The 12704-nt window shown below is 39.3% G+C and overlaps 1 protein-coding gene across 4 annotated transcripts in view; it reads right to left on the bottom strand.

Moving 5' to 3' along the window:
• Positions 1-123: 123 nt before the first annotated feature.
• LOC6581297 (protein bric-a-brac 1) overlaps positions 124-12704 on the bottom strand; it is a 73984-nt gene continuing 61403 nt past the window's right edge. The window contains exons 2-4 of one of the 4 annotated variants that reach the window (XM_032731505.2): positions 2607-2664; positions 2087-2514; positions 124-1508 (exon numbers count right to left, since the gene is read on the bottom strand). In XM_032731505.2, the coding sequence (XP_032587396.2) occupies positions 414-1508; positions 2087-2514; positions 2607-2664 (1581 nt within the window). In that variant the 3' untranslated portion in view covers positions 124-413. The remainder of the gene's footprint in view (positions 1509-2086; positions 2515-2606; positions 2665-12704) is intronic. The other 3 variants (XM_044010358.1, XM_044010357.1, XM_044010359.1) reach the window with 3 other exon arrangements.

Genomic DNA, 12704 nt, shown 5'->3' with positions numbered 1-12704 from the left:
TAATAAATATGTAAAATTTAAAATTTCTAAGAAAGACATTAATTTTAATCAAAAATACAAAAAAGTTTAAATAAATTAATTTATAAAGAAAATTAAAATTGTTTTTACTAACAAATTTTTTAGTAATAATTTAAAAAATCTTTTTTAGGCTTTGTCAATTTTTCAGACCACCTTTGTATACATTACACACACATAAATGTATATATGTATATATATAATTATAATGTATAACTCAATTTATATACACATATGTATTTCATATTAAATACTATATAGTTTAAATCAGATTTGTTAAACCTTTAAAATTTCCATTTTACTCAAATCTCAATTGCTTAATTAAAAGGAAAATTTGTTGCTCTTTTGATTGATTGATTGATTTAGTTGAGTTTGGAGTTGGAGCTGGAGCTTCGACTCTATTCGCCGCTGGTCGTAATGGGCTCCACCTTGATGGAGCTGCCGCTCCCGCTGCCAGTACTACTGGCGCACATCTCTCCACCGGCTGTGCCGCTTGCTGCTCCAACGGGCGTTCCGCTCGCTGCAGGCGTCGCTGCTGCTGTAGTTGATGCAGACGTGGAGGTGGAGGAGGCGCCCACTAGCTCTGCCAGATCTTCGGCAAAGAGTCGCGTAGGCGAAAAGTCACGCTTGTAGCCCAGCTCCAAGCCCAACTCCGCCAGCGGCGAATGCAAGCGCGGCGGACTGCTCTTCGCCTTGGACTTGTCCTGCTGCTGCTGCTGCTGTTGTTGTTGTTGTTGCTGGTGTTGTTGGTGCTGCTGTTGCTGGTGCTGCTGTTGCTGTTGCTGCTGATGCTGCATGGAACTGGCACCGAAACCGGATTTGTGTGTCTGCATGTGATGCGAATGCGGATGTGTGTGCGGATGCTGCACTGCAGCAGCAGCGACCGCCGCTGCAGCAGCTGCTGCTGCCTGTTGATGCAAAGCATGCTGCTGTTGTTGTTGTTGTTGCTGCTGTTGTTGTTGCTGTTGGTGCTGCTGATGGAGCTGCAGCTGCTGCAGATGATGCTGCTGCTGCTGACTGAGTAGTGCAGCCGCTGCCGGATCTCGATGCAGTGCAACGGCCATGCTGGGCGGCAGATTCGGCAAGAGGCCGGCGGGACCGCAGGGCGAGGGCGCATGCCGTGCTCCCAGCGATGGATTTGAGCCACTGCTCAATGCTGGCGATATGCTAGCCCGTCCCGCTCCGCCCGTCAAATGGGGCGGCAAATTGAACAGGCCCGGCGGACCCGGTGGGGGTGGTTGCGGCCCCGCCTCCCCGTGCTGATGCTGCGCTGCGGCGGCCATTTGCATCTGCTGGCGTATATTGTGTGCAACGGCAGCCACCGCGGACATCTGCTCCTGCGACATTTGTTGCTCCGCACCACTGGCAGCGCCTCCCACGCCGCCGCCACTGCCCATACCATTGGGACAGGCCAGGCCGCTGAGGCTGGCGGCTCCTCCGCCCACCGGCTGACCTGGATAGCTTAGCGTCATGTCCTGCAAGGGAAAAACGGGCTAACCCGATCGGGAGTTTAGTGTGTGGATGACATGAAATGAAAAATTATTCAAACAGCTTGCGAAATTCGAATTGCAAATTTAGTTGGTTGCGGCTGATCGTTGACATATAGATCACTGCTATAAAACAGCATAGAAGCATCGATAGGTGCTTGACATTCTACTCAAAAGGCAGCTTTCTTGATTGGACAATGTATGCCATCGATATTTGCTAAAGCAATTGTAATACAATCAGATCACCGTTTTACAATAAGAAGCATCGATACTTGCATCAGTGCTCAATTAGTACTTATTGTCTTTATGTTAATCAAGCATTTAATGCTAAATTAATCTATTAGCTCTGCAGTCCAACAAAACCAAATCTCTGTTGATAAAATGTTAAGCTTAACAGTCGGCTTAAGGACCGTTTAACAGGCATCGAAATCACATGCTAATCGATATCAAGTTAATCGTGAATAAAGATGGCTGCATCAATTACTGCGTCGTAATTTTCATTTAATTTATTTTTCTTTTTTTTTTTTGAAGTGCAAGTGCTGTGAAGTTTGTATAGTGGTGAATTGTGGCTTGTTTTAACCTACCGAATGCCGACCGTACGGTGGCATATGTGCGCCTAGGCTATCTTCCTTTATGTCCTTAGTGTCGCGAAACACGACCGTCTTGATGACGCCCTTGATATGCTCATCCGGCCAGATACCCAGGAGAATGCGTTGCGGTCTACCTCGTCCCTTGGGTCGTAGATCGGGTCCGCCATCGATCGAGGGGCCGAGCATATTGTGCACCCGATTCGCGTAGAGCACAAATGTCGGATAGGGTATATCGTATTTTCGCGCCGCTTGTGATAGTGAAAGTCCTTCCTTTAGTACGCTGAAAATGGCTTCGGCCATCGTTTCGGGTCGCCATGATTTTAGTGGTCCGCGTTCGCGAAACCGCATGTGATGCATTAAATTTTGATTAGTGTTCCAGCATTTTTGCCACATCGACTGCAGCTGATATTGATAGCTGTCTGCTGGAATGTTCGAGAAGGATACATACAATATGACGGAATGCAATGCATTAGGTGAGTGCCAAAACTGCCAGCTTTTGATTGTCTATACAAACCTGCTAAAGTTGAGCCACTTGCGCCCATCCAAGCGTGTGAATTTTCCATCATTTTTGCCTGTTGAAAATGAAGAAGAAGAGAAGCATGAAAAATAACGGAAGTCAGTTAAATTTATATAGAGAGTGAGCGAGAGGGAGAGAATTAATTGCATATCTATATTTGCTGCACAATGCACTGTCGCCATTGATGTAGAAGAAGATCGACCTATTTTTTTTTTTTTTTTTTTGAAATAGCTGTTAAAGAGTAGGTCGGGTATATGGGTTGGCAGACGACGGTAAAAAAACAGTAAGAAAATATTTAAAATATTTATTTAAAAACAAAAAATAATACTAAGAATAATTATATAAAACAAATGATAAAAAATACAAATAAAAAATATAAAATACAAAAAAATAACTGAAATTTGATTTATATAGATCCAATTGTAAAACGCTTTGCTCCAGTTTTATTAATAACTGTACTTTATTCAGAAAATTGTTGTGTGGTTATTCTATAGCCAATTATTAGGCTCAATAAATAAAACAGCTATAGAAAGTAATTATAATATCTGGGCTAAGACTTAAATTGTTTTACAATTAAGTTCAACATCAATTGCAGGGCATTATTAAGTCGTATAATTGTCATTGATTTATCATAGTAAATATTCATATAGACATATATACATTGCAGAGCATCATTAAGTCGTCTAATTGTAGCTCTGAGTGGTTCTCAACCAGTTTGGAATCTAATGCTAACGATACATTTAACTGCAGTGCTTGGCCTGCAGTTGTGAGTTGTTCGAGTGGCTTTTCCTCCTCGTTGACGTTGACGTTACCGTTATCGTTGCCGTTACAGTTACCGTTACCTGTCTGTTTGCCGAAGTACCGTTTGCCGAGTGCTTCGTATTGAATTCACTAATTGCATAACAAAGTAACATTTGCATATTGTGCCACATATCCTTAAACGTGTCTATGTATGCCCACTAGAAGGTGAGCCACGCCCCGCTGTTGCCACCCAACCATCCACACTATCTATCATTCTCTATTTCTCTCTCTCTCTCTCTTTGGCTCTCTTAGGGGCTTGTCAATAACTTCATTACAAACTAAGTAAGAGTACTTCAGTTGAAAGTGCACGATTAGGAGATACCCTGTTTTATGAGAGATGCTGTTGTAGATTTTTGATACTTATGTACATTTTCATATTTAGATTTTGGAAAAGCTGTCTACAATAAAACTAAATGAAAAAGTCCATATGAACTTAAGCAGGATATTTGTAGCAAATTTTGCATTTGTTTGCCTTAAAATCCGGGAACTTGGATTATAATTAAATGAATTAAAATTATGCAAATATGACGTCTGTGGGCTTCAAATCTTAATCCTAAACCAATATATATATATATATACATACATATATATATATATATATCTCAACATATCGCCTGTTACATACCCCTTCACAACAAACAATATACCCTGCTTCATCATTTTTACTTTAATAATGAGTTTAAGGGTATACAAATTTCGCATCATCTAGCATATCAAGTGGCTATTCCCCGACCCCGACTCAGGGGCCACTCTATGGGGCCCACTTGTGCCCATTTAGGCTAAGTATTACTTGTAAGTTTGCCATGTGACTGCGTGGCTGAGTAGCAGTTAAGTTGTTGCCTGTTTCTCATTTTTAGTCGCTTCCTAGTCTAAATGCATTCATATATATGTCCGTAAGTGTGTGTGTGTGTGTAATGGCAGCTGCCAAGACAATGAGCTTGCCTTTGCTCTGTTGTTGTCCGAAAATTTGTGTTGCATACTTTTATGGGCGCCAGACATGCAAATTGCAAGTCTCCAAACTAGCCATTTCATTTTCGCTCTCATTATGGGGTAAATTATATATAATATTTTTGTAGTTACTTTTTTTTATTTTTTTTTATTATTATTTTGATTTTTTTAAGACAAAGTAAAATTACTTTATTTGTAAATGCAAGCAAATTAAGTTGGCAATTTCTGCGAATTCTGAGCAGAAGTCATACAAGTTGTTTGCATATTTTTCGAAAGAGCTGTAATATTGGGGCTAACTTAAATTTTGTACTTTATTTCTTTCATATTTCAGATGGCAAATAACTTAATAAATGCATTTAAATGGTTGTGTTTGAACAGAGAAGAAGGGTACATTGAATATACAATTTATTGTTTTAAAATTTATTTCGTAATCGTTCTTAAAGAGTTGAGCTATTTTCTAAATTAAAAATACTAATCGATAAATTATCGATATTTTGTGAAATTGCTAGATTTGACATCTAATTGAATCGCGGCAAGCGCAGTTGAAATAGCGAGAATTCAAATAGGATATAGCTAATCCACATAATTATATATAGGAATACAAGCACACACACGCACACACATAAGTATACTCAAGCTGAGCTGTGTATGTGGGCAGCTAAGCGAAGAAACGTTGCAGCCATCAAAGCAACTGCAACGACAACAACAGCAATAGCAACAACAACAACAACAACAACAAAATGTTGCACATCCAACTAGGCAGGCCAACTAATGGTCCATTCGTGGCACTTGGTTATTGACGTTGGACTCGAATTGTATTAACAATGCATGGGGCACAGACCAGGCTCACTGAACTGCTGCTCACTGGGCGAATACACGGGCGTGCTGGCGTGGGCGTGGCAGGCGTTGCCAAGCGAATGGATGTGAGGTAGAGGCGCCGCTTTGAGGTAAGCAGCGGCTGCGACTGCGTTTGGCTTTGATGCAAAATCGAAACGTGGTCAACTTCATTTCGCTTAATTTCGCGTTGACTCTACACACACACACACACACACACACACACACGCACAGGAGTTGCATTTGCAGCTATATGTCGCGCGCTAATCTGCAGCGCAGGTAAACAGAAAGGGCGGCGAGTGTGTGTGTGTGTGAGGGGGGAGTGGCCTGCCACTCAGGTATGACATTTTGGCAGCGTCGAAGTGCACCAAGACTGTCAAATGAGTTGTAATGAAATCTCGTTCAGTAAATGTGCATATGTGTGTATGTGTATGTGTATGTATGATACACATATGTGTTAGTGTATTAAGTGCGTGTGTATGTGTTGTGTTGCTTTGGTCAGTTGCACATATAATAAATAAATTATTTGGCATTTGGCGTACGTATTATTGAAGGCAGCTGGCTAACAGGCACACACACAGACACACACACGTGCATGCAGCTGCGGCGCCATCTGTCGTTCGTCTTGCGCATTAGCGTGATTAGTCTCCATAGTCTCGCTCGCTGGCATTTAGACTTGTAACAGCAACAACAACAACAACAACATCCGTAGACCGCCTCCTGCCTTGGCCTGGCTTTAAAATTAAATTATCGAAAAATTTGTGGCGTTTCCGCCATTTTCTAGCTGCAGACAGACATCTACGCAGCCTCCCAAAACAAACTTGGAGGAAAAAAAAAAAACTTAGCAGAACGCCCCCAGTGTGAAGAAGCCAGGAAAAAGGCGTTGCAGTCAACGCAATTGAAACCTTTGAGATACCTTTCGCACACCCACAACCCAACTCACTACAGTCTCTCTTTCTCTCTCTCTCACTCTCTCTGTTGCTACTCTGTGTAAGCATTGAGGCGTTAAGCTCACATCAATTGGGCGTAAAAAGCGCTAAACAGCCTAACCGCCAGCCAGTTTTTCGACTACCTTAAACCTCTTCCACAATTTGTGCACCCACTTGGCTTCCACTTTTGTGGCACTTGTGTGGCATGCGGCATGTGGCATGGCTCTAGTTTAGCCCGCGGGGCGTCGCACAACTTGAGCTGCTCTGGTGGTTGTTGCCACAATTTCTGATTTTCAGATTTTCTGATTCGCTCCGACCATAAAGCATCCGCAATGCAATTTAAACAAATTCACAGCAGGAAATAGCGACATGTGGCTAAAAACATGTTTATAGATCTCATATGGGGCAAACAATTAAATAAAAAGTATAAATAGAAAATATGAAAAAAAATAATATGACAAAATAAATAGAGTTAAAAAAGGTCTAGACGGGATTTTGATGGGTATTGAAAATGAATACAAAATATTTTGTGAAAAATTAATGATGATATTGACAGGAATGTTATCAAGTAAACGAAATACTTTTATCTTTTACATTAATTAGTTAATATTTTTAAACTATTCCACTTAAATATATATATTACATCCATACCTCAATCTCTTTTCTATTTATGAAATTCAATAGCTGCTTGCATGCTCAATTGACTAAGTCAAAATTCCTAATTCGAGGATGTTGTTCAGGAAATTATCAAAGTGTGCTGTGTGTATGTTAGTGTGTCTGTGTGCTTTCTGGATTTTGTGTGTAACCAAAAATTAATTAGCGTGAAAAGCATTTTGAAATGTTTAAGCCAAGCAGTTGACAAACCAAATTTCGAAGACGGATGCATGGCTAAAAACTTGCATTAGTTTTGTCGAGCTCATTTCCTCAGTCACTTACACACACATACACACACACACACACACACACGCACACTCACATATTCATTTTTAATTTGATTTAGTCGCAAAACTTGCTGCTTCATTAAAATTCGTGCAACAACAAATGAAAAGTTTTTGGGCTCGCGTTTTGCTACTTGAAACGGGAATTACTAAATGCAGCAGCAGTGGCAGTGGCAGTGGCAGTGGCAGTGGCAGCAACATCAGCAGGCTGTGGCAGCAACAAGCGGCATATTTCCGACTTTTCCCCGCATTTAACCCTTAGACCCTACACCAAGCAGAGTCCTCTTAGCCGCCTTAACCCTTAGGCGGGCCAACAAGCGCTCTGAAGTGTGCTACGATTTCACTTGAAAACTGCAATCAAGTGAATTTCAATATGCATATGTACATGTGTGTATGTGTGTGTGTGTAGATATGTGGATTTGTGTGTGTATAAAAACTTCATGGATTTAATAATCAAACCATCGATGGTTAAAATCGAGCAACGAGAGTGAGAGAGAGAGGGAGGGAGGGAGGTAGGTCGACAGAGGGAGAGAAGGGGAGAGAGAGCGCGCGCACAGTTCCCTACATCGAGCACTTCTCTACACTTGTTCCTCATTTCCTGTACAATTTTATTATATTTCATATATGGATGACTGTTCGCTATGTGTGTGCCTGTGTGTTTGTTTGTGTGTGTGTGTGTATTTGCGATCGGCAATAACAGCTTATGGTCTATATATTCGTCTAACTGTGCTGCACTCCGAGCAGCCGTCCTCCCCATCGGCCACGCCCACTACAAAATGTTTGCCAATGCATAAGTATTTATAATGAAAATATGAAACGTTGCGCTGATTATAAGAGATGGTGTGTGTGTGTGTCTCTTGTGTGTGCATGGATATGGATTTGTTGCATTTGTGTGCCTAATAATAACAGAAAAAACACATTAAGTGCTTCAGACTGAAATTTCATAAGTTTGGTGCTCCGGTTATTCAACTGCAGATTGTTTAGAAAATTACTTTTGGAGTGTCGGAAAATAATGATAGACCAAGTGGCAAATTAGTTGGAATTATGGGAAAATAAATGTAATGCTGATTTTGAAATGTTGTTATATAATAATAATATTATGAGTCTAGATGGAAGGGCTCTAAAAAGTTGCTGAGATAGCAGTTATAACTTATAGAAATTAATTAATAATAATTAAAATTTAATTCATATAATATATATTTTTCGACTTCTATAAATTCGATAATCCGCTTTAAAAAAAAATGATTTGTATTTTTTTTTTTAAATTATTTATTTTTTTGGGTATCAGACATAAGCTCGAATACAATAACTAATCAATGTGCTTTAATTTGTTTTGTTGGTTTGCTTTCTGTCTGCTGCTTTGCACACTTTGCAGACTAATTGCCAGCAATTGGACGGATCTGGCTGAGTTACTGTACTCCATGAAACAAGAACAAAACAACAAAACTTTAATTTTTTTTATCATTGTTTGTTTGTTAAAAAACTGCGGTAATTTATACAACCGACAGTAAAAACAAAAAACAAAAAGTTTTGCGTTCTAAAATGAAGCAAAACGATTAGCCGAGCAGGGTTATGGGGTGCAGGGAAGGGGCGGAGTTGGAGTTGGCTATGGTTAGCAATCAATCGACAAAATAATGCGTTAACTTTTCAAAACGCGCCGCACAGCTGCAACGCACACACGCAACTTTTCACACTCACACATACGCAACTTTTCACACACACAGCCATAACTAACAGCAACAGCAACTTTGTGAAAAGCGATTAGGAAAAAAAAGTATTGCATAGGCAATGGGCGCATTAGACCTAGACATGGCCCGTCTGCTGCAGCTGCTACAGAACAGCCTCAATATAACAAACAATAAAAGTTTAAAATATTGCAATCTATAGGCACACACACATACATACATAGATTTACATTTACATCATCTGCTGATGCACGTACGCATTGATAAAACTTGGCTTTTTTTTTAGCTAGAGTTGCTTTTTGAAAAATACAATTTAATTGCAAGTCAGTAGACATAAATAAAAAACTATATCTATAGATATATTTTCGATTATTGAATATATTTATATTTTATTATAAGCTATGATTGCAAGCACAAGATAAAAGAGTTTGTGTTCGAGAGCTATATGAAGACAAATTGCCAAAAGTAAAATATATTTTATATACATTCTATTTTCAATTGTATATATTCTCGATAAATACAACAAATAAACTGTGTACGGCCTCAGCAAGTTGGTATTTCTGTCAAATATTTTTATTCATTTTTATATATGACTAATCAATTTGCCCATCAATTAGACTTTAGATTCAATAACAATTCAATTTATATATACCAAAAATATTCGAAATGTAAAGCCAAGAGAAACAAAAAAAAGAGTAGAAATTGCTGACTACGATAACGATATCGTTGCATGTTGACGTCATAAATTGTGGCACCTAATAAATTGACACACTGTCATTGTGTGGCATTTACAGTTTATGTGCATATTGCCACATGCAACACATGCGTCCACTCATCTCACATCCCTTAGTCCTCATCCTCCATCCCTTAGCCCCTTTATTCCTCTCAAACAACAAAAGCCAGTGGGCAACTGGTCTGCATTTTGCCGTCATTCGTTGTTTTTTTTTCTGTGTTTTGCACACTGCACGTTGCACGAGCTGCATGCAACAATTGTGTCCCAAGTGCAGCCCAAAAAATAAAAATCAAAAAGCCGCCGCAAACAAAATACAAAATGCACAAAAAAGAAAACGAAAGAGCGAGGGAACGTGGCATATTCCCTGGTTGCCGCATCGTTCCCCTATCTGTCGCCCTCTCTCTCTCTCTCTCGCTCTCACACTTGTACTTGTGGCACGCTGTGCGGTGCACCGCAGCGTTTAAAATGGTTTGGCAGTCATTTTTTCACATCATTGATTGCTTATTAGATTAAAAACCGCGCGGCTGGGCAGTGGCTGCAATTCCTCTCCTTTTTTGTCGCTTTTCGATCTGCACCCGTCCCTGCCCCTGGCCCTGCCTCCAGCTCCACTGATGTTTGATGTGCGGCACGTGCGGCCTGTGCTGCATGGGCGGCTGGCACGCCTTTAATGTGCTGACAACAACAATCACAACAACAGGAAACAAACAACAAAATGCATAAAAAAGCGTCTGCTGCAATTTGTGCGCCGAAAAATAGGCAACCAGTTTTTTTCATGCCAAACGGTTTATTGGCGTGTGTGTGTATGTGTGTGGGTGTGCGTATGTGTGTATAGGTAGAAATCGTTGGCCAAATGAATTTCAATATTTTTAGTGCATGTTTTTCTTTTTTTTTTGTTTTGTGTATGCTCTGCGTACAGACTATTAAAGATTCGTGATTTATAACAGGCCACATTTATATATAAAAAATGTTGTTGCCTGGTCAACAGACTGCATAAAGGCCATAAATAGCTGTATATGTATATATGTATGTACATCTCATAGGTAAAGTGTTAATCGACAATACATATTGTTTTTTAAGCTATTACGAAACATAAAAAATGTTTATGATATATGAAGTGGAGTAAGTGAAAAGTGTTTACAGACTTTTGCGGAAATTGAAATGTTTGTTTTTTATCCTTGGCACCTGGGTTAACTTCTATTGCATTGTGATCAACGTAGAGATATAAAGAGGTAAATATGGACAAGTGGGCAGGTGTAAATATATATAAATTATTTATATGAGGAAAGGAAGAAGGTTGAGATAAGCTGGCAGAGAGATGGGTGTGATTAGATTGGCGCGACCCAAGAATATTGAATATATAACTGTTAACTTTACGCTCTCTTCGCAAGATCAAACGAAAAAATCATATTCAATCGCTCTCGCTCTGAGCAGGTGTCGAACAGGAACGAACAGAGCCGAGTTCGTTTTGATTTTCTGCTGAGCGCCTTGAGTTGATCTATTCGGGAGAGCTTCGGTTTACGTTCGTACAATGCGACTGAGTAAGCGAACAAATAGTGAGCGGAAGAATGAACGATCGCTAACGAACTCTTTGCAGAACTGAGACTACCAGAGTGTATGATTTTTAGGCATTTATTTGCAGACATCGAGAGGCAGTTAACGTATACTAAGTTATGATGTATGTATATAATTTTTGTTTTTTGGTTTATCTTCTTTATTAATTATTTCTGTTATTTATGTCTTCTCTTAAAATGCTTAGGCATATAGAAAATTTTCCACAATAAATTCTTAACTTAATTTATGCTTAATTATTTTTTTAAATACAAAAATTGTGCAAAACTTTGCATAATATATTCTTAGCTTGGCCATTTTCTTGTAACTTTTAGTTAACTGCTTGGCTACTTGCTTAGATTATTTCAGCTCAACCCCTGACCTCTAGCTCTCTCTCTATCTCTCTCCTACTCTTCCACTTCCTCTCTTGCTCTGATAAAAAATGGCGAATGTCTGCGTTGCTTCGTTGAAGCGTAGCCAAATTTAATTTTAAATTTTATGAACGCACATCAAAAAATAAGTGTGCGAAGAGCCAAGGACAAGGGGCTAAGGGCAAGAGGATGGAAGTTGGGGCAAGCTTCTTGGGGGTTGTCTGCCCCAAAGAAGTTGTGGCATTAAAATATGAAAAACAATTAAGCCGCGCACAACGCTCTGGCGGCGTCTGCAAGCAAAATTTAAGTTAAGATTTCATTCAAGATGATTCTCTCGTGTAAGAGACGACTGACTCTAACCCTGCCCCGCCCCAGTCTCCTGTGCTCTGCCTGCAAACAAAATGAGTATTATGTACTATATTTCAATTCATTATGAATTATTCAAGGTGTGGCATGCAGCAAGGAAGTGAGGAAGAGAGGGAGAAAGGGTTGGGGAGGGGGGGGAAGGTGGCATGCAATACGACAGACACTTAGCTGCCTCTTGCTGCAGTTTTGTGGCATATTATGGCGAAAATTTTGCTCATGGCAGACAGCCTGACAAGCCGCATTTCAGTCTCAATTTTGTTTCTTGTCGTTGTATTTGCCGTTGCCGTGTTGAGCAATAAAATGTAATCAATTATTTAAGCCCAGCCAAATGTACATTTTGTAAAAACAAGCAACTGTTGGCAGCTGCAATTTTCAAATGCAAACAGAGAGACAATCGCACTGAGCTGAATTGAAAAGGCACTTGTGATTTGTCATGGACTCTAAATATATTTTCAATGGCTTCTGACTCTTTTTTTTTCCTTTTTGTAAATAAAAATCGAAACATTTTATCCAATTGCTGGCTCTAAGCAGAACCAATAATAAAAGTGAAGTAAACATATTTGATATAAAATATTCAGCAACAACGAGTCTGTGGTTAAAAATAAGTAAAGTAAAAATATTTTATATTAAAAATTCTATTCAGCAACAAAGAGAAGAGAATCTTTAGTTGAGTCTAGAGTCATTTCTTGTTTGTTCATGTAGTTCATTTATATATCTGTCTGATCATTTTTGTTGTTTGATAAAAGAAAATTCATGTCTTTACTTTGCTCAGTTATTTAATGAATAAAATGTAATTTTCGCCTAATTAAATTATTAATAAATATTACTTTTTTTACAATTCTTTCTCAAATATCGTATAACTTGTCTCTTACTATGTGTGTTACTCTTCGAAGGAGGGAAGCTAAAATATCTTTACTCGATACCTCAGGCCTCAGAATATCA

The sequence above is a fragment of the Drosophila mojavensis genome, unplaced genomic scaffold (assembly GCF_018153725.1).
Source record: "Drosophila mojavensis isolate 15081-1352.22 unplaced genomic scaffold, ASM1815372v1 contig_74, whole genome shotgun sequence".
Lineage (NCBI taxonomy): Eukaryota > Metazoa > Arthropoda > Insecta > Diptera > Drosophilidae > Drosophila > Drosophila mojavensis.
This window is presented reverse-complemented; position numbering and strand designations above follow the sequence as displayed.